The 25,515-nt window shown below is 43.5% G+C and overlaps 1 protein-coding gene across 3 annotated transcripts in view; it reads left to right on the plus strand.

The window, feature by feature from the left end:
* COLQ (collagen like tail subunit of asymmetric acetylcholinesterase) overlaps positions 1-25,515 on the plus strand; it is a 130,403-nt gene that overhangs the window by 95,347 nt on the left and 9,541 nt on the right. For all 3 annotated transcript variants that reach the window (XM_088445450.1, XM_088445451.1, XM_088445453.1), the window contains 4 exons: positions 9,203-9,290; positions 9,424-9,542; positions 18,493-18,612; positions 20,057-20,162. In XM_088445450.1, the coding sequence (XP_088301576.1) occupies positions 9,203-9,290; positions 9,424-9,542; positions 18,493-18,612; positions 20,057-20,162 (433 nt within the window). The remainder of the gene's footprint in view (positions 1-9,202; positions 9,291-9,423; positions 9,543-18,492; positions 18,613-20,056; positions 20,163-25,515) is intronic.

Raw genomic sequence — 25,515 nt, forward strand, 5'->3', positions numbered from 1 at the left:
GCTGCTTTGTATGTCCCCTCTCCAGCCCGGTGCCAGCAGTAGTACTTCAAACACAACTCCGTGGGTAAAGTTCAGGGCCGGATTTCGCGTGTTGGGGGCTCGACCATGGGCCCCTTGTAACCTGTCGGGCCCTAGGCAGGTGCCTAGGTTGCCTTATGGTAAATCCGGCCCTGAGACAGTGTAAACAAGTATTACTAGTTGTAATATGTATTATGGAGCGTACACACGGTCAGATTTGTCAGACTTGTCAGATGAACGACTGAACGATTGAACGATTTGAACGATTTGAACGATTTTACCAAAGTTTTGAACGATTTGAACGATTTGAACGATTGAACGATTTTTGACTGCATTAAAATGAATGGAATCGTCCAAGTCTGACTGCAAACCCATCAGATGTCAGATATCGTTATCTGACAAACGGGAACGCGCATCGTTGATCGTCCATCGTTCAGGCATGTCAGATATGAACAATTTTCCTTCAGATATGAACGACTGAACGATTTATAAATCGTTATCGTTCATATCTGAAGGAAAAATCTGATCGTGTGTATGCACCATTACTGGGTGGCAATGTTTATTACTTCCTGTCCAGCCCAGTACATTGGGCATAGGTGACGAAACGTGTTGAGGCGATTGTGTTTTACTGGCATTCTCCCCATTTCAATCAAATGAATGTACGACCCTTTATATCTGTGTCTATTATTATATATGTGGTACAGTATGTGTAAATAAAAACTCCTAGTAAAATATTACACTATGGGAGTACATATTACTTATATCCACATGAAAAACCTATATTCAATAACTACTCCAACGAGCTGGGAGAAAATGTGGAGGTAATGCTTTCATGTTTTTTTTATTGAGGGAATAGTGGGGCAGCTGAGAGACCTGCAAAAGTGCTGATTTGAACTCTGGATGTGCCTGTAATTGGGTTTAGATCTATGGAGTGGCATATTTACTAACTAAGCATATATTTGATGTGCCCCTTAAGTGCATTTATTTGCACAGAAATAAACATGTAATAAAAAGATTCAAATAAACAAATGTGGTATGTATAACAGAGTCCCTGCATCCACACATCCTCCTGTGACATACAGAAAATGAGCTTGGATTGTCAGTATTTTAGCAGAAAAAATAATAATTTTGAAACTCTGGGAGTTAGTTCTGGAAGTCCACTAAATTACTGAATCCCGCTATGACTGTGGCAGTGCCAAGGACTAGTGAGCGCGCATGCACCTTAAAATGTGTGAAGCAGACAAATAAGTGCATACGTGTAATTATAACCACAGTGCAAGCTTAATTTGCCCAGTTAATAAATGTAACTTAAAACTGTAAGATAAAATATTGTTCTTTTGTTTATGGTGTTAAATATTATTCCTTATTTAAATGTCCAGAATAACTCTGGCATCAGAAAGAATGTCGAGGAATGAATATGGAACACACTTATATAAAGAATGATGATGTAAAGATTCTGTGGGGGTAATGTACTAAGTCTTGGAGAGAGATAAAGGGCCTGATTCAGAGAAGTATGCTAACCCGATGGTTGGTACACATCTCTGATGTTTAGGGGTCTGCACATGTGCAGAATGGGCCCTGCAGACTGACTCACAGTCCCCCCATAGTCGCAGCATGATTGACATGCTGCGGCCAGAGCGTATTTATAATGGGTGCAGGGGGCCCCATACCACACACCCTGCACCCATATTATACTTACCACTCCGGGGTCCCATGTCAGCGCCGGTATCAGTGCTGTAAGAATATCTATCAGTGCGGAGCTGCTCTCAGTGTTCTGCCAGCCGCCAGACTGAGAGGAGGGGGCCTGGGAAGCCGACTGCACATGGGCCCCCTCCTCTCTTGAAACGCCCCTGGCTGCGGCGTTTGGGGGATGAAGCTTGGTTTGGCTGGCCACCATTTCCTGAAACGGGTACGTGTTTCCCCCGTTTTCTAGGAGGGACAAGGCCAATGTCTGCGTCGGCAGTCGCAAATTTCCTGGACTCACAAGTGACCACGCACCGGCCAAGCTAAGGTAAGCTTCAACTTACGCAGCCTGGCCAATGGAGTAAGGATGGTTGCGATGGTGATCTGAGGCAGCATCTGCAGATGCTGCACTCGGATCTCTTAGATGCAGTAAAGAGGTGTCTAGTCTGAGATGAGACACTGCTAGTGCTTTTCTCCAGCGCCGGCTTCGGCTCTGAGGGCTGCCGTTATCTACCCTCTCTGCAGCATACATGCCTACTCCCCCGGAAGTCGCGGGAGGCTCACGATTTTTTGGATAACCCCCAGCACCTCCGGAAAAGTAGGCAGATCTCCCGCATCCTGGCCATTTCCTAGTGAAATGGGCAGAATGGGGAGATTTTATGGGGAAGAGAGGGGATGGGGCTAAAACATAGTTAATGCGTAATTTTACTCGCGGCCCCACTAATCACGGGCTTTTGCAGTGAAAGGACGGAGCTTAATGAAGTTTACAGTCTGGCCCCGCCCCCCGAACCTGTCTGCAGCATCTCCTCTCCGGACTTCTGCAATCTTTACACAGCTGATCAGGGCTTCTTAACTTTCTGCACAGTTCAGGATTAACAAAGTTCACACATGCACAGTAAACCTGCACTATGGATGCACTATGAGTCTGGCGATTTACCGTTCACCCTCTCAGTCAGTAGGACTAGTAGTAACATTAGCGGTATGCAGGTGAAACAGGAGTGGCTTTTTCACTGAGAAAAGTGCAAGCTTAGGGCCTTATTCAGCTTGGATCGCAGTTGCTAATATGCACACGATCAGCCGATTGTTGCAACTGCTCGTGTGCATGTGCTAGCTAATGCTATTGGAATTGTGATCGCAGTAACTAAGCAGACCCATCGCAGAGTGATTGACAGGAAGTGCCATTTGTGGGTGGTGACTTGGGGGGGGGGGGGGTCGGGCGAACGCAGGCGTGCCAGTGCGTTTCAACGCCATTGCAGGGGCGTGCATAAAATAAACACTGTAGTACTATACGCAGTCTGAGGCCTCATAGCGTGCATTGAAGTTAGCAATTCCTGAGTGAGGTCTGACCTGCCTTAACTGTGCGTATGGGTCCGATGTTACTCGATTGTACTTATGTTTTCGCAGTCTTACTAACCATTACGGATGCGCGTGTAGGTGAAGTGGGCGTCCGGTGCCATTTTGATTGCTATGGATAAGCATACTATTACAGTTGAACTGCGTGTAAACGCTATATTGCGATCCCTTGTGAATCAGGTCCAAAGTTCATAGACTCTTGTTTTTGAAAAAGGACATTTAGGAGATGTTTGGGGGGGGGCAGTTGGAGGGAGCACAGGTGAGCAGTGGGGGAATAGATGCGCACGGCATCTGTTCACAGTGGTGGGGGAGCCTGGGGTTAGCCCAGCATCTCGGAGAGTGCTGGGCACGCCTCCACAGTGGCGTAAACGGGGGTGATGTGAGGCTCCGCCCCTTTTCCAAAGTCTCCGTCCCCAATGTCTCTCATACATGACCAGGGCTGCCAAGAGCCAAGGCGGGCCCCGGTAATAGGAGGCGTGTCCTAATTTCGGGAGGCGTGGTCACGCCCCCTTGCCGAAAAAAATAAAATAAAATGCGCGCCGGGGAGGGGGGCGCTCTGAGCCCCCTCAGCCCGGTGCAAAGCCAGGGGGGGCGCGATCAGTGTGATCGCTCCCCTGCACAGGCGTAGGAGACTGCTGTGGCTGCTGCTCAGCACACCACGAGCAGTCTCCAACTGCAGCTCAACACACGCTGTGTGCTAGGCTGCTGTGAGGGAGGGGGGGGGGCGTCGAAAACGGGACCCGGCGGAAAGACAAGTATCGGGAAAAATAGGGAATTTTCGGGAATTCATCCTAGGACCCCCCTTAATTATGTCATGACATGGGGGATCACTGTGGGTGCCCCTGTTTTTCCCTGCAGAAGGTAATTAGGGTTTTTAAATAGCCATGGCAGGTGTTTTTTCCAGGCTTTGAAGAAGTGATGAAGAATAGCACTTAGGTTTTTTGGGGGGTAAAATATAACTATGCCCATCAAATTCGGGGTACATGAAAATGGGTGCAAGCATATTTTTAAGTCCCTAAAGTGCATTTTGAAAATTCTTCAAAAATGCACCTGCCACTACCACCCACATTCTTTAAAACAGCTGCCGCATACTTGGGAACCCCCCCTGAATTAATTTTTTTATTTAACAACTTTTTCCCCGTTTTTTTTAACCACAAAATTAAAATAATTTTTTGGGGTGTCCCTATTTTAAAAAAAAAAAAAAATTTTTTGACACAGTTCATTTTTAGGGGCTATACCCAGGGGTGCAGGGTATTTTTTTTAAGCCTGCACCCCTAAACCCCAATTCTGCAGCCGTATATACTTCACAGCCGTTTTTAGAAGTCATTCTGAGAGAGCGTTTATTTCAGTCTTTGAAATTGAATACGGGAATAATTCAAACATGCGAAAATGACGTAATCAGCGATAAATTATCGCCCGACTTTTCGCAGCCTAATTGAATATGGCCCTATATCTGGTAGTAGCCGGTAAATATAAAAATGCACGTGGTGTACCTTGCTATCTTAGATTGATGAACCTGGTGATGAGACATCTGTTAATTTTGTCCTGCCCTGGTGTACCCATCAACTTTCACTGTACAGTATCTCCAGCAGACAGTCCTATATAAATATCACTACTGAAGCAGCATCTAAATTAAGAAGTGTTATATCCACATCCATTTTCAGAACCATTTTAGCATATCTCCCTCCTTTCTTAAGCTGAATGCTGACTTACGGCCAAATCAGCATCTTTTAGTAGATTTGACAACATTATGATACTGACCACTGTATTTATTAAGGACAAAAGCAGCATATTGAAGACAATAGTGTTTACTCCAGTGGAGGCATGGCAAACATGTGGCCCAAATAAACATTTTATGCGGCCCGACTGTGTGGGTCCAAATACATATATTATGCGGCCCAGCCGGTCCCTGTGTGGCCGCTCTTCATCCCCCCTCCCCCCGCTCTGATCAGATGGCCTGGCTGCCGTGATCAGAGCTCAGCTCAGATCGGGCAGTGTTACTGTAGTTAAAAACATGGCCAACGGGGGAGCTGCTGTGCATGCCCACCCGCAACAGCTCCCCCCATAAGACTTTGCGGAGCCGTCAGTCATCACTGACGGCTGCACTTCCAACCCATCAGCAGCGCAGCCCTTCCCTGCACACACAGTGCATAGCGACAGAAGTCAACAAGAGGACCTAGCGCCGGACCGACAATTCTGAATGTGTCACAATAGTGTGACAGTCAGTAAGTAAATTTATACTTTACACTAGTCAGGCAGACAGATTTATTAAAGGGGGGTGGTGGTGGGGATGAGGGGGAGTTGGGGAATAGTGAGGCTGGGAGACAGGGGCTGGGGATTGGTGAGGCTGACACAGGGGGGGTATAGTCTTGTTCAGTGCACATGTGTGTGGGGAGGATAGCAGGGGGGGCTGGAGCATATATACAGTATAATCTTGTGGGTGGGGGGTCTGGGGCATATTATTGGGGGGAGGGGGCTGGAGCATATTATTAAAGGGGGAGTGGGGCTGGTGTTTGTGGAGCATATTATTACAAGGGGAGTCTGAATCATATATTATTATGGCATGTGGGGATGGGGTCTGGAGCATATTATTAAGGGGGGGGGGTCAGGAACATATTATTATGTCATGTGATTGTTGTATGCACTTACTTTGCAACCTAACTTTGCCTGCAATTTTTATAATGTTATATTGATTGAACCTTATATACTGAACCTTTCAAAATTACATAAGACTTTTTTTTTTCTTGCGGCCCACACCCTCTTAGACCTTGAATATTCGAGTTTGACATGCCTACTCCTGTGCTATTAACTTAAGTCAGTAAAGTGGCTTAGTTCATTTGTTTATTTCTAAAGACCCACTACATACTCAGAGAGTTGGCAGCCATTTTGTGACATGAATCTATATTCAATGCAAATTGTGAATTCACCAGGAACTAGTGACATGACTGATTCATAAAGCACTTGTGATGTCATTAGTTGCTAGTAGATTGAGAGGCTGAAATGGAGATAGCAGCTTCGGACTCGCAACCCTTTTATGCTGCCTTGTACAGTCCACAATATGTCTGCCACAACAATGTGTAGGCATACTTGCCTACACAGATGGGGGGCGGGGCCTGACATTTCATGTCATTAAGCCCCGCCCCTCATTGTAAATTGCTCCGAAAGCGCACATTTAAATAGGGGCGGGGCTAAATGATGCGATTATTGAAGAATCGCACCATTAAGCACTGCCCCCTACCCGGAGACCCCTGATCGCTGTGGAAATTCTCCCCATTTTGCCAACTTCACTAGAAAGTGGGCAGGAATGCGGTAGAAGTGCCTACTCTACCGTGGGTACGGGGGGTTACCTGAAAAAATCTGGAGCCTCCCTCGACTTCCAGGAGAGTAGGCATGTATGTGTAGGTTAAATTTCCACCTTAATCTCCACGTTAGATATCTGCATTTATGCTTTGTGTTTTGTGGCCATAAATACTACATGTATATATGAGTGATGAGCAAGGTTTTGGTGAAGACGTTCTAAGTGCACAATTAAATTACACTCCAGCATCACATGACAAGCTTTTATAATTGAGGAAGTGAAGGAAGAAATCCCGCACTAATGCTTGTCACTCTATTCATGTGTCTAATGACAAAATAATATTTTGGTGGGTGACGTTTAGGAGTAATTGGAAAAATAAAAAAAAAGTAAGTTATATCTAACTACTGTCAATAAACGCTCTCTCAGCGTGACTTCTAAAAACTGCTGTGAAGTATATACGGCTGTCAAGAGACGGGATGAATTTAAAGCGTACAAACACTTAAAAACAGCTGTGTGCGCACTCAGTTCAGCGAATAAATTATAGACTGTGCAGCAAATGGGGAATTACATAATATATATAACTAACAAATAGACTTGCGATCTAGCAAGTCACACTATACCTATAATATATATACGATTGCACATGGTATAGGAGAATTTTTACCAACCTCTCAGGCTGATATGCACAAGTGTAACTAGCCCAATAGGGAACCATAGTTACATTGTTTCCATAAACTGCTACATAGGTACTGTGAAGTTACAAATTAGGAACAACACAGAGAATATTTAAGGAACAGGGGGCCTGATTCAGAGCCGGACGCTCTGAACGAGCGCCCGCTCTGAATCAGGGCGTTTTTTTTCTTTTTTTGTAGCGGCCTCTTGGACGCTCGCATAGCTGTGGGTTACCACCCACAGCTTATGCAAGCATCCATGATGATGGTCGGGATGGTCAAGACCATCGCGACCATCGGGCTTGCGACGAGACCCTTGTGGTAGGATCTCGTTGCCGCAAGCCCTGGAATGATTTTGGCTCTATCAGAGCCAAAATCACTCCCACTGACATCACTAGTGATGTCAGTGGGGCCGGACCCAGACGGTAGGCGTTCCCATGGGAACGCCTCCGTCTGGGCAGCCACGCCCCCGGCACGCCCGCCAAAGGGGGCGTGCTGTCACTCACCATCGACAGCACGCCCCCTTTGGTGCGAGACCTGGAGCGACGGCTTCCCCGTCGCTCGCCGGGTCTCGCGCATGCGCACGACGGAGCTCCCACTGTCGTGCGCATGCGCACTTGGGCACCATCGACCCGCTTGCGAGCGTACAGCGCTCACGAGCGGGTCTGAATGAGACCCAGTGGAAACAAATACTATGATTGCAATGGAATGAATATCGTTGATAAATCAGATAGAAAATAAACCATAATAAATAATAATCACACATAAAATTATTGGCTAATAAAAAAGGAATACTGTACAGGTGGATAATAGATTTTAACATTTTTATTTACACTGTTTCAAACTAATCTCACTACTATATTTTAATAAATCGCTGCTTTATATTTTAGGGTATAAAATAAAAGTTACGTTTTAAAATAAATACAAACTCACTATCATGTCCTAATTGGATAATTATAAGAGAATATACTGTATGGTTATAGAAGTAAAGTGCACTGAGTAAAGAAACCCATACTTTTTTTCTTTTTCTTCTAAAAGTTTTTAGAATTGCAGTGCATTAGTGTAGCTGTATCTTTCCCATTTCATATCTATTTACTCTCCAAGTACAGTATATTCTCTTTTATGCAATTCAATTGCAGGCAAAACTATTTTAGTTTAACGACTGAGTTCCCCTTCAAAAACACGCACTGGTCCAAAATGTGACTTGCTTATATATATATATATATATATATATATACAGTATATATATATATATATATATATATACATACAGTATAAATATATATATATATTTATTATACTGTGTGTGTGTGTGTGTATATATATATATATATATATATATACACAAGTCCTGATGAAAAGGTCCTCCGTGGCCTTGAAACTTTGACACAGTTTGTTTAATATGTTGTTTTCGTAATACAAGTTTCTTCTATGGTTGGAGTGCTGCCTATTCCTTTTCTTTGGGCCTCGCACAGCTCCTAAGGAGATACCCTGCATATATATATATATATATATATGTAAGCAAGGTGAATGGATGGCACTCGGAGTCTCCACAGCTGTAGAATAAACACACAGACCCAGTCTTTAAATGGAGTCAACGTTTCAGAGCTCCTATCTCTTTTATCAAGACTTTATGGATAATTGCTTATATCTTACATCGCCGGATGGACACCGGGGCATGCTGCTTTAGGTTGTACTGAGAGCCGGGCGTTAGAGTACCGTTATTGTAGCAGCATGAAACAAGAGCTACGTTTCAGTGCCCAACCGACACTGTCATCAGGCTAAAGGATAAAACATTCACATCTTACCTTATAACAAAACTGCAGGACACCACGTGTACACCATCTCTGGCACCGAGACTACTCACCCGCACACAGCTGGAACAATCTGAGGGAAGATGCGCATGCGTAGTTAGCAAATGCACACAATTCACACATGCACTATTAGTATTGAACACCAAATAAATGCTTTAGTCAAATAATTAAGCATTTTTTACTGTTCTTTTTTATTTTGTGATGCAGCTGAAAATAATATGGATGGCAGCTGTTTTTTTTCTAAATCACTTTCTCCCACTTTTGTTCCTAATAGACCATACATAGTTTATCTATATTTATGTATGTTACATAATCATGTGACAAAGCAGTGTATAATAACATTAAATATGTTTTATTATTTATAGGGAGACAAGGGCATGACTGGTGCCATGGGCATTATGGGCCCACCTGGTAGACCCGGTGCTACTGGTCCACCTGGACCGCCAGGGCCAGGTAACAAATAAGAATATGACTACATTATATATTACACATATATATTTTGTACCAATCAGTGTTCCCCATTATCATGGGGATGGAGAGAACTGTATCTCAGTCTAAGCATACAGTAACATTGCCTTTTTCCCAGGGCAACTAATCATTGGACCAAAAGGAGAGAGAGGAGTTCCTGGACCTCCGGGTAGATGTCACTGTAAGCACCCTCAGTCTGTGATTGAAGAGTCAGTTAATGGATACAACTATGCCAAGGTAAATGCCATTAAACCTGTGTATTATATAACCCGGTCAAATAAACTTTAGGTAAAAATAAAAACGCTGTGTGTGAGCTATTAGGATGTAAAGGAATAAATGGGGAAAGAAGGGGGGTAAATAGTGGAATCAAGATAGTTTAGGAAAACTTACTGCAAAGTATCAGTGACATTGAAAGAGTTGCTGGAGACCATGTTATTTCCCTGTTGGTTCCATTATAACCATAGTCAGGTTTCTCTGTCACAGCTGCAAAGTATAGATTATCTGCTGAAAGGATCAGGGAGACAGTTCCGGAATAACTCTGTAAGAACATAGGGGTCGATTCAGTTTCCTGCGAAGGACACAAGTTGTCAAATAATAATAATAACTAAGTTTTTGCCCGCAGCTTCACCCACAATGAAATCACTTCTGCCAACATTTGTTTTATTTGAGGTGTTCTAGCTGTATTGCTTTGCATAGGGGCCCTGTCGTGGGAGTGGCCCATGTGACCAGCAGCTCTATACAGACTGGTGGCAGCAGCGCCTTCACCCACCACTCACACCAATGTCACTGTGTGCCCTGTGCACAGACTGCTATGTAGCCTATCCTATTCATCCACCACTCACACCTATGTCACTGTGTACCCCGTGCACAGACTGCTATGTAGTCTATCCTATTCACCCACCACTCACACCAATGTCACTGTGTGCCCTGTGCACAGACTGCTATGTAGTCTATCCTATTCATCCACCACTCACACCTATGTCACTGTGTGCCCTGTGCACAGACTGCTATGTAGTCTATCCTATTCACCCACCACTCACACCTGTCACTGTGTGCCCTGTGCACAGACTGCTATGTAGCCTATCCTATTCACCCACCACTCACACCTATGTCACTGTGTGCCCTGTGCACAGACTGCTATGTAGTCTATCCTATTCACCCACCACTCACACCAATGTCACTGTGTGCCCTGTGCACAGACTGCTATGTAGCCTATCCTATTCATCCACCACTCACACCAATGTCACTGTGTGCCCTGTGCACAGACTGCTATGTAGCCTATCCTATTCACCCACCACTCACACCAATGTCACTGTGTGCCCTGTGCACAGGCTGCTATTTAGCCTATCCTATTCACCCACCACTCACACCAATGTCACTGTGTGTTCTGTGCACAGACTGCTATGCTATGCTATGCTACTACAATCACTCGTGATGTCAGTGGTGAGCTTCCGACTCTAATAGAGCCGAAAGCTCACTGGGGCTTGCGGTAGATGAGACCCTACCACAAGGGTCCCGTCGGAAGCCGCGATGGTCTTGACCATCGCGACCATCAACCTGGCCGCTCGCTAAAGCTGTGGGTGGTCACCCACAGCCTAGCGAGCGGCCAGGAGGCCGGCTCTGAACATAGAAGCGGCCGCAGCCGCATTTTGCGAGCGCCTCTGAATGAGGTCCATAGTGAACATAACTGGGACAATTAACTTAATGCAGGGTTGGTGCAGCCATTTTGGATAATAAATTCTACAGGTTACATAACCCACACAGAAAAGGTACCAGACGAGGTAGCCATTTTGGGCGCACTACATAGGTTACCCTGGGTGGAAAAGCAATGCCTAGAAAAGATAACACAAGATGGGGACGTTGCAGTGTACTAAAGGTAGAAGCAGAGCCCTTACATAAACATAAGTTACAAGTATTTTTCATGCCACCTACGGGTGTACCAATTAAGGCAGCCATCTTGCTCGCACTACTAAGGTTTCAGTGTGTGAGATAAGACATACAAGAAACTAAGACATATACGGGTGACTGAAATGTCTGTAATATGATACACACTGAATGAATAGATCCACGTGTTGTTCATCCTGCCCAAGAAAGAACCACCCGAGGCAGCCATCTGGGTTGCACTGCGTAGATTACATCTGGCAGGGTGTGCAATTAATGTAAATATAACATCCAGGTGGAAAGAAGAAGAAGAAGAAAATAATTAATTAAAAAGATACAATACAAAGGCATAACACAACAGTATTAAAACAATGGTGACAGCATTATAAAACCTATGGTAAAGTTAATCAGAGCTTGAAAAAGTCCAAAGTATTGGATGAAACTAGTTGCTGCCTCGCTTACTTTCACGATGTGCAGACTGAACTCAAGAGTCTTTCCTTTCCACCAAGCACCCTGAATTGACATTTGAGATTCACTAAGATGCGGCGTATCTGCTGATCCTGGCACAATGCATGCCCTAGTGCTAACCACTACAGAACTTGGGCCCTCATTCAGAGCCGTACGCTCTGAGCAGAGCGCACGCTCTGAATGAGGGCCGGCCTCCATGAAAATGGAGCGTCCTTCTGGACGCTCGTATAGCTGTGGGTCACCACCCACAGGCTATACAAGTGTGCACTGTGATGGCCGCGATGGTCGTGACCATCGCGACCATCGAAATTGCGATCCGGAGCCTGTGGTTGAGGTTTTCAACCGCAAGCTCCGGAGTGATTTTGGCTCTATCAGAGCCAAAATCACTCCCACTGACATCACTAGTGATGTCAGTGGGCCGGCTTTTGACGGGAGGCGTTCCTGTGGGAACGCCCCCGGCACGCCCACCAAAGGGGGCGTGCTGTCAATCAACATTGACAGCACGCCCCCTTTGATCGGACACAACGAGCGAAGGACTTTCCTTCGCTCGTTGTGTCTGGCGCATGCGCATGACGGAGCTCCCTCCGTCGTGCGCATGCTCAGTCCATAACATCGACCCACTTGCGAGCGGACAGCCGCTCGCGAGTGGGTCTGAATCAGGCCCTTGGTCCCAATACTATAGCCGGCAGGACACAGTGATGAGAGTGAGCCGCAGGACATTTGAGGTTCGGACGGATCCAACACAGAGAGCTGCCGCAGAGTACTACAACAACACAGGATCACTAACAAAGTCTTTTGGTGTTGGAAGGATTTTTATTAAAGCAGCCGGTGCTTGTGCTATGAAACTAAGAGGAAGGTAACTCTCATACTGTATGTTACATACGGACAATAAGCAGTCAATTTACATTTTACATGATCCTCCATTTCTCCTTATCCGGCCTTATTTATATATATCCATCTGGACTTTTATTCACTACCATTTATATGTTTCATATTTTTGTTGTATGTATGGTTGATGTGCCATTATTTGTATATGCTAGTTCATTGTATGATCAGCAGCACTGATTCTATGTATATTCTAGACCAGGCATGTCAAATTCAAAATACCAACTGGGCCGAATATTCAAGGTCTACGAGTGTGTGGGCCGCAACAAAAAAAAAGACATATGCAATTTTGAAAGGTTTATTATTAATAAAAACCAATGCAGTGCCCCCTGTAGTAGTGCCCCTTATGCAATTCCACCATGTATTAGAGCCCCTTTTGCCATGCCCCCTGAATTTGTGCCCTTTATGTAATGCCCCTTATGCAGTGCGCTAGTAGTGCCCATTATGCAGTGCCCCAGTAATGCCCCTTATGCAGATCCCCCAGTAATGCCCCTCTATGCAGAGCTCCCTGGAATGCCCTTAGTAGTGCCCCCTGTAATGCCCCTTATGCAGAGCCCCCAGTAATGCCCCTTTATAAAGATCCCCCAGTAATGCCCTTAGTAGTGACCCCAGTAATGCCCCTTATGTTCTGCCCCCAGTAATCCCCATTATCAAAGCACCCAGTAATGCCCCTTTATACAGAGCCCCCAGTAGTGCCCCTTATGTTGTGCCCCCAGTAATGTCCCTTATGTTGTGCCCCCAGTAATGTCCCTTATGTTGTACCCCCAGTAATGCCCCTTATGCAAAGCCCCCAGCAATGCCCCTTTATACAGAGCCCCCAGTAATGCCCCTTATGCAGAGCCCCCAGTAATGCCCCTTATGTTGTGCCCCCAGTAATGCCCCTTATGTTGTGCCCCCAGTAATGCTCCTTTATGCAGAGCCCCCAGTAATGCCCCTTTATGCAGAGCCCCCAGAAATGCCCCTAGTAGTGCCCCCAGTTATACCCTTTATGCTGAGCCCCTAGTAATGCCCCTTATGTAGTTCTCCTTATGCAGAGCCCCTAGTAATGCCCCTTATGTTGTGCCCCCAGTAATGCCCTTAGTAGTGCCACCAGTAATGCCCCTTATGTTGTGCCCCCCAGTAATGCCCCTTATTCTGTGCCCCCTCCCAGGATAGAACAGACCCCACTCACCTGTCGTACTTACCTTTCTTCACGACGGCCGCTGGGCACCACTCCAGTCCATGCCATCATCACCTCCGCTGTCCCGCGCAGACGCTGCTGCTGACTGGATCTAATTAGATCCAGAGCGGCAGGCTCCGCTCGTCGCGGGTGACGTCATGACATCACCCGCGCGCTGCATCACTGGGAACGCTGGCCTCTGAAGCGATCAGAGGCTTCTGATCGCTTCAGAGACCCAGCGTTACCAGCCTGGTAAGTAAACACTGCCCGATCGGAGCTGTGTTCTGATCGTGGCAGGGGTGTGGGCCGCATATTATATATATGTGAGCCCACACTCTGGGGCCGCAGAAAATGTCTATTCGGGCCGCATGTTTGACATGCCTGTTCTAGACTGAACAAAGATACATTTTTGCAGTGACTAGTCAGTTGTTTTTACTGTGTAGCAAAATATATTTATTGTTACAATAAATTATTATAATTGGTGGCTGTTTCTATTGCAAATTTTTCTTTTTAATGTGTAATAAATTCTACAGGTTACATAACCCACACACGAAAGGTACCAGACGAGGCAGCTTTTTGGGCGCACTACATAGGTTACCCTGGGTGGAAAAGCAATGCCTAGAAGACATGACACAAAATGGGGAAGTTGCAGCGTACTAAAGATACAAACAGAGCACTTACATAAACATAAGTTCCAAGTATTTTTCATCCCACCTAGGGGCGTACCAGTTGAGGCAGCCATCTTGCGTGCACTACTAAGGTTTCAATGTGCGAGATAAGCCATACAAGAAACTAATACCCCTTTTCCACCTAAATTCCGGGTCTGACCCGGAGTTGGAACGTAGTTCCTATCCAGATCAGACCCAGAATTTTGCCGGCGCCGACTCGAGAAATTCCTGAGTCAGCGCCACTCACACCGCAGTCGGGTCTGCATAGACCCGGCTTTTGCGGAGTGAAAGTGGTCGCTTGGAGATGACGTCATCTCCAAGCGCCACTGAAGCCGCCCAATCGGCCGGGTAGCAGCGCACTCCAGGTCATCGTGACCCGGAGTGCGCTGTTCCCACAGCAGGGTTTCACGGGCTACGCCCGTGTTAAACCCTGCTAGTTACCTGGGTTGGATTGCCGGGTCACTCGACCCGGCGATCCAACTCTCTTCCCTTTTACACCAGGGAGCTGCCCGGGTTAACCCTTCAAAAACCCGGGCTTTAGCTCCGGTGTAAAAGGGGTATAAAACATATACGAGTAACTGAAACGTGTGTAATATGATACACACTGAATTAATCGATCCACGTGCATAGGCAAACGCAGAGGGGGTTTCCATCTGCCTGGAAACCCCCCTCCCTAGCCCACACCATGACCACAATAGAAATAGTAATATAAGGGAATTTTACTAGCGCTGCATGTGCTTCTCAGTACCATAAATTAAATAAATAGCACCACCTGTGGATCTTTTAACATGTATCAGCCAGTAATAAATACACCTGTGCACCAATTAGGGGATTTGGAAAACATGCACTGTTAGGGATGCACTGCTATAGAGCCCAATATTTACATATATGTCCAGGGCAGTTCTAGATTCTTCTGCTGCTCCCCCAGACTCCCGGACTTGCTCCCATGCTCTGGAATGGAGCCCACATCTAAAACAAAAACATTCAGCTCAAGGAGGATGGCTCTACTGCTGCATCTAATGGCTTACTGTGATCGCTAGTCCTGTATATGCTGGAATTATGACACAAAGTACACTTTGTATGATGCATATTAAAGCTGGATAAGTGGTAATTATGCCCTCTTCATGGACTGGCCACACTCACTCTAAAATCACGCATTTGGAAACCCCCCTCTAGAATCCTGCGTTTGCCACTGACTTGAGGCAGACACCTGGGTTGCACTGCGTAGGTTACATCTGGCAGGGTGTGTAATTAATGGAAGTATAACATCCAGGTGGAGAGAAGAAGAAGAAAAAAATAAATGAATTAAAAAGAAGCTGACTACAAAGGCATAAAACAACAGTATTAAAACAATGGTGGCAGTATTGTAAAAACTGGTAAAATCAGAAATTAAAAATAATTGAGTAAACTGCAACAAGCTGCTTGACATCTCCCTCGATCAACTCCGTGCTTCAGATGACATGCTTAATATGTGGGCTAAGGGCCTGATTCAGAGATGGACGCTAATGCACGATTTCGCATGGAACGCAGCTGTGAAAATATGTTAATAGTTTCAAAGCTTACCCAAGCATAAGGACACCCACTGCTGCCTTCTCATATGCACATGACATCGATTACCTGCGTAAATATCGGTAACATCGACACACATCGAACGGCCATCCTGCCCTTGCAGCAAATCTGACCAGCTGCAGACTCTGCAGCTCTCCTGACACGCAGAGAGCTCTCATGCTGCATAGGAGATCGCAAGAGCTAATTTATGCACGCCCATGAAACGGCGTTCTAACGGTAAGACACGCATGCATCTAACCACCCCGTTACCAACCCCAAATGCTGACTACCTGTCACTTTGTGTGTGAATGAATCCTCTGTGCGAATGTAATTGCAAGGCAATTGTGTCGCTTGCACATTATGGGGCCTATTCATCAACAATAAAATAAAGTTTTTTAAGGACATTTTGCTTAATTAACGTTATTTAGGAGATATCACTGATATCTCCTTGCTAAGTCCCACTGCGTTAATTTCCACACTCCCCATACATTAGTATGGGGATATGGAAATTAGGCTATTCATCAAATTCCGAAGGTGTGTGAGGTGGCGAATAGCAGGTAACACTTACCTGCTTACAGCTGTGCAGGTCCCCCGGCGTCTCCCTCCGGCGCTCTGGTGCGTCCTCTGGCTCCGTCTGCTATGCGGTCATGTGGTCTACCAGCTGAACACAATAAAGTTTAGAAAAAAAAAACTTTTTTTTTTTCTGCTGGGGAGAACACATGACAGCATAGCAGGCTGCTGTGCGAGCAGGTAAGTGCGGGGACGGGGGAGGTGAGCGGAGGGGGGGACACAAACTTACTGCAGCTGTAGGTAGTGCTGCGCATGCGCTGGGTTAACGAATTTAATAGCACATGCGCAGCACTGATTACACCTGCGGTAAGTTAGTGTAGATATGGATAACTATAGATTTCCCAAAAAGCTGTCATCGCAAAAATGACAGCTTTTCGAAATAGATAGTTATGGAGAGGAGGAATGATGAATTCCTCCGGCAATTAGGTAGAACTCCATGCAAGTTCTAAAGCTAATTACCTCCAGAGAAAGTTTAGGTTTGATGAATAGGCCCCAGTGACTTATACGTATGTGCACTGGCAAACAATCGCTGGATCTGTGTAAATATCACCATCTCTAAATGAGGGCTTAAGATAGCAGGCTAAGCCTTTGTGTGCAGGCTTTCAAATAAATCACTTTTTTAGGAGTTGCTGGATCAGCTGGTACAGGGGGAGGGAATGTTTGAGCGATTTGTTCAACATGCTAATTAATGGTGGTGGGAGTTGCAGCATCACATTTGCAAAACAAACTTTCAGTACAGGCTAGTCTTGCAATTAAAAGCATCAGGTATGGAGGATGGAATGTACCAGTAATGAGATGAGAGATGGTATTAAAACTCTGGCCTGGTTCTAAATACATGCTTCTGATGACATGTTTAAGATAGTACTATAAGTGCAGCATAGCATATACTGTAGCTTTACTTACTCGCGGCTGAAAGTAATTTATGGGTAATTGAATTGATCCCATTGTTTATTGCAAAAAAGAAAATAATAGGAAGAAAAAATATTGAGTTTCATTTCACAAGATGGGTAGTTAAATTATGATGCATATTACAGACTGGCTATAATTAAACTTCCCCTATTCAGAGCTGTTTGAAACTCCCTTTACTTTAAAGCTCTATGATGCCAGCGACACCGGTAGTCAATTTCTTTTTATGCAAAATAATGGCTTCCTGGGCTACAACAGCGCCATATTTCCCATTTTGCACTGCAGAATCCTACTTCCCGTGCAGTGGCGTCCCTCCCCGCGGTGACACCCGGTGCAAGGAGGGATGCCAAGCGTGCTGCGCAGCCATGTGCCGCTGAAAAGGGGCAAGGCCTCGGGGGAAGGAGGCGTGGTATTGGGGAAGTGGCGTGGCCTTGCGGCCTGGAACCGCGGCCGGTGGTTATTAATGGGGTGGTGGGGGGTGCCGGCTCCCTCATTGTGAAAGGAGCGAAGTGCTGCACTTAATGCTACAGTGCAGTGCCTGGCTCCTGTCACTGAGGGGGAGCCTGCACCTTGGTGTCACCCCTCGGCGGGTGACACCTGGGTGCTGGCTGCACCCTCCTTCTGATGCCACTGTTCCTGTGTCCTATTTAGTCTCCCTACCAAATTTGATTGTTAGATGGAGCTACAGACGGCTCTGAATAGAGGAAGTTTAATTATGGACACCCTGTGTTGAATAATACAGTCTGCCACAAATGGGGATAACTTAATATTGTTATTCAAATATATTAAATTAGCATTCTTTTTCATATCCTTTGTATTATTCTGTTATTCAATGTTCATGTATTATTATGCGTTGTCTTATGGTAACATTGTTTTTCTTTGCCTTCTTTCCTTTGGTCTACTTTCTCCAATTTTGCAGAACTTTCCATACTCATAATAATCTGAAGACATTTTTTTGTTTAATCAGACGCAACTAGAATAACAAGTTAATGGGACTGTATTACAATTGTTATTACTGGGAGTGATTTGTGGAAAATAGTAAGACTCCTCAGGAACATGTAAGTGTTTCATAACGTTCCATTTTTCTGTTGTGTGTCCCCAGATATTTCTGGTCAACAGTCAGGAGGAGCTGGACAGTTTGGATATTGACAATGCGCTAGCATTTCGTAAGGACCTACGATCCCTTTTTTTCAGAAACACAAATAGGTGGTTCCCTATACAGGTAAGAAACGAAATCTCAGGAACCACAAAATAACCCCCATCAAACTCTATTCTTTCTAATTCAATAATTTTTATTGATTTTATAATAACATAAACAAACAATTACACATATATTGACTCCATTACAAATTACTGTATGCCTTATACAGACTCAGTAGAGAGCAAAATCACGAACAGATTAAGCATACTGTTATAATATTGGGTATTACCTTCTTAAATGGCATAATTCCCAATAGAGAACTTAGAATAAAACACCCAACAACAAATAATAATGGCAGACAGAGTAACACATACAATATACAAAAATATATACAATCAGGCAATAAACATAGGTAAAGACAAATAACCAATATAGCAGGATATAAAGAGCACCACATAGTATATCAATAAACAGTAAGAGCCCATAGGCGCCATATGAGCTCATTTACCAAATATGAAATATAAATAGCCAGTGCTAGAGGCATATAAAAGTACAAAAGTACCTTACATCTTAAGCTTGATACATAATAATTGCAGAATATTACTAAATAAAATTAACAAATACTAATAATCTGCCATAAATCAAAACAAATCAAAACCCTCCAAAACAACTCATCCTATAACCCCCCACCCTGTATGGGCTAACCCCAACCCAGGCATACTTGGATCCCAATTCCCCCTTACCAACCTACAATATCCTAACCGATAAACCCCCTCCCCCCACCCACACAAACAAAGGATAGTAAAACACATATATGACAAGGGCAATATATTGTTGACCTTAGCTAGGCTAGACTATGCTAAACCCAGCTCTCCCGCATAGTAAGGATAAAACATTTTCCACAGACATACTATAGAGATAAAACGTTCTTCACATACTTAAAGCTTGGCAAACTCTATTCGTTTTAGTCCTTGACTTTAGTATTATGCTTGGCTCTAGTAGTCAAAATGTTAAGGAAACATGGGTCACCCAAGCTATAACCATGGAAAAAGATGTTTTTAACTGTTTTAACTGTTTATTAGTGCATATGAATTTGCACACACAAGGCCTAAGGCGCCTGCCTCTCACCAACCACGGCTTCTGCCTGGCACAATTTCGTGGGTTTCTCTGCCAGGCCGGCTTCTTTTAGAGTTTTTTTGTACAATTCAATCCCGTGATTACAAAAATGGAGCGGGATTGGTTTCCCTAGCACCAAGTACAGGCTGGTATAAATCTGTGCTGATGATGATGGTAAGCAAACCAAGGATAGGACTGGGCAGTCGCAAGGATGGGCAAAATGCTATATACTGACAAATGTACATATTTTTTCTTTGGCCAGTTTGTATTCAACTCAGCATAAGGCCCCTAAAGCTTTGATAGGTACACTTTAATAAACTATTGCTATATATTGTGAATAAAACATGGATGTGAGCCCTTGATAAATGTTGTCTGTGATCGACCTGACATTATTGTAATTTATTTCCAGCCTGTTTCTACCTTATCTGATGCCAGTGGCACCTGTGGAGATGGAATTGTTCAACTCGGAGAAGAATGTGATGATGGTAATAAAAGTGCCTCAGACAGCTGCATAGGTAAGTTCAAATTACTTGCCAACATGTTTATGCCCGCAACAAAACAAGTATTTATTTAAATAATTTCATTTTACCATGACTTTTCTGATAGTGTGGGAATCCCCCCAAAAATTTTAATAAATAAAAAAAAATAAAGCAAATTTTTCATATAAGTATGTACGAAAAAAGACGAAAAAAAATACAAGAAAAAAAGGTAATTTTGGGTTTAATTTAGGTCAACAAAAACTTAAAATGTAAAAAAATAATATATAAAAAATACACTTTTTGTTTAATTTCAAACAAAATTATTAAAAAAAATAAAAAAGGTGATTTTTGGGTAAGTTTAAATCAGTTAAAAAAAATATTATTTTATTCATTTAAATAGTTGCTTTGATTAAATTTGGGTGCATAATTTAATGAAAAAGTTTATTCTTGGGTAATTTGAAGTCATTATTAGTTGTAACAACAATAGCTTATATAGGGCCTGATTCAGCAAGGAACTCAGTTGCTTATATGCACTGCTCTCGGGTCTGCGAACGCAGAGGATACGCAGACCCATGGAAGAGTGATTGAAAGGAAGTGCCATTTGGGGTTGTGACGGGGAGGTCGGCCGAACACAGGTGTGCCAGTGCATTTCAACCCTGTTGCATAGGCGTGCATAAATTAGCCACTGCAAAACCAGACACCGCCTGATGACTTATAGAGTGCGCTGAAGTAAGTAATTCCTGAGTAAGGTGTGGGCTTCTCTAACTGTACGATGTTACCGATTGTTTCTCTATATTGTTAAAGTATACAGATGTGAGTAAGGGGAAGTGGGCGTCCTTATGTCAGGCTGCAATTGCAATGTGAATGCAGGCATTTAAATAACACTGCTGATATTAGCAAACCAGTTGCGTGCGTATAAGCAGAATAGCAATTCATAGTGAATCAGGCCCATAATTAGTAATTAGGGGGGTTCTGAATCAAGTCCCGACAATTTTTTGTAAAAATAATGATTTTAGGAAAAATTTAGCTTGCTTTAAATGTATAAAGAAAAAATTGGGTCCCCCCAAAAAAAATCTCACACCCAATTATACACCAAAAAATATTTGGAAAATGTGCTCGGAATTGGAAATGCCCATTTATCTCTCTCCAAGCTTTGATATATCTCCCCGTTTGTTTAAGATGCTTTTCTAGATTGGATAATAAAACTGTTACTGAAACTGATATGTTTGTCAGTTTAGTAAAATTAGTTTTTCCCAAACCCTATCCTCATGATCCACTCACAGTCCAGGTACTAAGGATATAAATGCATGAACACAGTTGGCTTATTACCTCGGTCAGTTTAATTTACCCACCTGTGCTGAAGCAGGAATATTCTTAATGTCTGGACTTTGAGTGGACCATAAGGACATGTTTTGTGAAAAACTGGGTTAAATGGTGCTGCAGTAAGTAAACTAGTATGAAAATATGAGTCATAGTAACTGCAGATCTATTGTGAAAAAGATATCCTTATTTTTTTTTTTGAGGATGAATATATCTACAGTATATAATAACCACTGCTGGTCTGTTGCCAAAACACACACACTAATAGCTCCAACTGCGAGGGACAGAGAAAATGGATAGCATGAAGGCACAGTCGGGGTAAATGTACAGTAGGAAGGGGAGAAAGAAAGACCTCTCGATTCAATGTGCTAGTACCTGTATAAATGGATAGGTAAAAATACTGACATTTAAAGTGCTAATGGCACTTTCATGTACAGTAAATACAGTCATGATTGAAATTTGTAACAGTAACAACAGTGTCAATGGTATGATTGCACTTTAGGTTTGGAGACAGAATGGTTCTTAGAGGGGATGATGTACCAAGCAGTGAAAGTGGAGCAGTTGACCAGTGGAGAAGTTGACCATGGCAACCACTTAGCTTTGAAGTAGTATTTATTAAATGCATTCTTTTTCATAAAATCAATATTTTTAGGAAAAAAATTCAGCACTTGCTTCAGTACCCCCAATAACTAAATCAGCAATTGGAATTAGTCCAATAATTAAAACCAATTATTGTTAAAACCAATAATGACTTCACATTACCCCAAAATCAACTTCTTCATTAATTATTCCATCCCAAATATAATTAAAGCAATTATTTAAATGAATAATAATTGCTTTATTTTTTATTTTTTTACATATTTTGTTTTATTGCCCTGAAATTTCCCCAAAAACTAGCTTTTTTTTCTACTTTTTTTTTCTTTTTTTGAATTTTTATTTTTTTCATTTGAATCTAAAAAAATTATATATTTTTATAATTCTTTTGCATTTGAATTTTTTTGTTTTTTCTTGACATAAAATTACCTCAAAATTACCTTTTTTTTCTAGTTTTTTAATTGTACAAAATTAAATGAAATATTTACAATTTTTTTGTAAACATTTCTTTTTTTGGGGGGAGCACAAGCCCATTTCTTTCTAATTTTTTACACATGTATATATATTTTTTAATTTATGTGTTTTATTGTATACCATAAACATTGGTAGAGCGCATTTCCATGGTAATCCAAACTTGCCCGTGAGGTCCATGTAATTCTTTTGCAGTCAAATTCGGCCACAAGGATATGCCCCTAGGAGTTTTCTACAGGCATGAAGGGTGAAGTTCCAGAAATATGGAACAACCAGAAAAAAAGGGGGGGTATCAAAACTTTGCGAGAGATACAGAGAAGCAGTTATCTATAGCAACCAAACAACTTCTAACTGCAATTTTAAATAAGGTATTAGATACTTGATAACTGATAGAAGCAGATTGGTCACTAAGGAACACTTTAAAACACACAGGGGTAAATTTACTAAAGGTCGATTTGGCATTTTGAGTGATTTGAGGTGCGATTTTCATTCGTTTTGGTTTTGAGTATTTACTAAAGGCCAAATCGCATGTAAAATCGGACTTCAAATCGACTTTGGACTCAAATCGCCCTCAAATCGACCATCGGAAAAACATTGGTACTTTTCCATAGCCCAACACACAAAACCCTTATTTACTATCATTCGATTTGAATTCATCCTCAATATCGGACTTCAAATCACTCTTCAAATCCCCAATACAATAGACCTGGTTCATTCTTTCGATTTGAGCATGAGCAGGTCGAATTCACACAGTAACATGCAGACATCAGTGAGATGCCTGCATGTATCTCACTGTAAAAAGCAATTAAAGAGTTAAATTAAGAAAAAAATTGACGTGAGATCACCCCCCAAAACATAACCAGCCCCAGACTTTGCCAACCCAGTTCTGGTTGACTAAGTACAGGGAAAAAATGACGTAGGGTCTCCCTTCTTTACAGGTGAACATCAAGTCCCAGTGGGCCCTTAATGCCCCGCATGCTGGTACTTGTGGTTCTCCAAGTACCAGCATGCAGGGGAGACTTGCTGGGACCTGCAGTTCTACTGGAAAGACAATGTTTATTTCTATCTCTTTTTACACCACACTGTCACAATCAACTCGCCACCCACCTCCCAGGGGTGGCGGGGATAGCCCCGGGCTATCAGCCCAGGCTGGGGTGCCCTGGAGAGGGAGACCCCTTTTTTTCCCTGGCCTGGGCTGACTAAAGGTCATGGCTGATGCTGCGGCTGGGGGGCCTGGTGATAGGGCTCCCCTGGCTGTGGCATCAGTGCCCCGTTAAAAAGGGTCCAGGGCTGGTTCTGGATCTTACAGGGGAACCCTATGCAAATTTTTCCCTGTAAATCCAGAACCAGCTCTGCTTCCCATAGCCCTGTGCTGGTTGTACTAAGTACAGTGAGACCCTATTTCATTTTTTACCTGTACTTAGTCAACCAGAACTGGGTTTCAGTAGTCCGGGGCTGGTTCTGATTTAGGGGGTGACCTCACATTTTTGTAACTTTTTTTTAACTATTTAGACACTTTTTCCAGCCAGATACATGCAGGCATCTCACTGATGTCTGCATGTATCTGTGTGACAATGAACTGTTCATGCTGAAAGAGAAAGCATGAAGCAGTTCGTTGTGTCCGGGATTTGAACAGTGATTTGAAGGGTGATTTGCCATTCGATTTGGACATGAACTTGCCAAATCGAACAGCAAATCACTCTTCAAAATCGACTCAAATCGAATTTGTTTTGCAAATCGCAAAACAAATCGACTAATAGTAAATGCAGTGAAAAAACGGTTTTCACTGCATGCGATTTGAGTAAATTTACCCCTTAATGTGTTTGCCCTTAAGGGGCACAATCTACAGTGCATCAGGAAAGTATTCACAACGCTTCACTTTTTTCCACATTATGTTATGTTACAGCCTTATTCTAAAATGGAATAAATTCATTTTTGTCCTCAAAATTCTACACACAATACCCCATAATGACAACGTGTAAAAAAATTTTTTTAGATTTTTGCTAATTTAATTAAAAAAGAAAAAACTAAGAAATCACATGTACATAAGTATTCACAACCTTTGCTCAATACTTTGTTGATGCACTTTTGGCAGCAATTACAGCCTCAAGTCTTTTTAAATATGATACCACAAGCTTTGCACACCTAACTTTGGGCAGTTTCGCCCATTCCTCTTTGCAGCACCTCTCAAGCTCCATCAGGTTGGATGGAAAGCGTCACTGCACAGCCATTTTCAGTTCTCTCCAGAGATGTTCAATTGGATTCAAGTCTGGGCTCTGGCTGGGCCACTCAAGGGCATTCACAGGGTTGCCCTGAAACCACTCCTTTGATATCTTGGCTGTGTGCTTAGGGTCCTTGTCCTGCTGAAAGATGAATCGTTGCCCCAGTCTGAGGTCAAGAGTGCTCTGGAGCAGGTTTTCATCCAGGATGTCTCTGTACATTGCTGCATTCATCTTTCCCTCTATCCTGACTAGTCTCCCAGTTCCTGCCGCTGAAAAACATCCCCACAGTATGATGATACCACCACCATGCTTCACTGTAGAGATGGTATCGGACTGGTGATGAGCGGTGCCTGATTTCCTCCAAACATAACGCCTGGCATTCACGCCAAAGAGTTCAATCTTTATCTCTCATGGTCTGAGAGTCCTTCAGGTGCATTTTGGCAATCTCCAGGTGGGCTTTCCTGTGCTTTTTACTAAGGAGTGGCTTCCGTCTGGCCACTCTACCATAAAGGCCTGATTGGTGGATTGCTGTAGAGATGGTTGTCCTTCTGGAAGGTTCTCCTCTCTCCACAGAGAAATGCTGTAGCTTTGACAGAGTGACCATTTGGTTCTTGGTCACCTCCCTGACTAGGGCCCTTCTCCCACGATCCCTCAGTTTAGACGGCCGACCATCTCTAGGAAGAGTCCTGGTGGTTCCGAACTTCTTCCATTTATGGATGATGGAGGCCACTGTGCTCATTGGGACCTTCAAAGCAGCAGATATTTTTCTGTTTCCTTCCTCA

Source organism: Taudactylus pleione, unplaced genomic scaffold (assembly GCF_031769625.1).
Source record: "Taudactylus pleione unplaced genomic scaffold, aTauple2 ptg000380l, whole genome shotgun sequence".
NCBI lineage: Eukaryota > Metazoa > Chordata > Amphibia > Anura > Myobatrachidae > Taudactylus > Taudactylus pleione.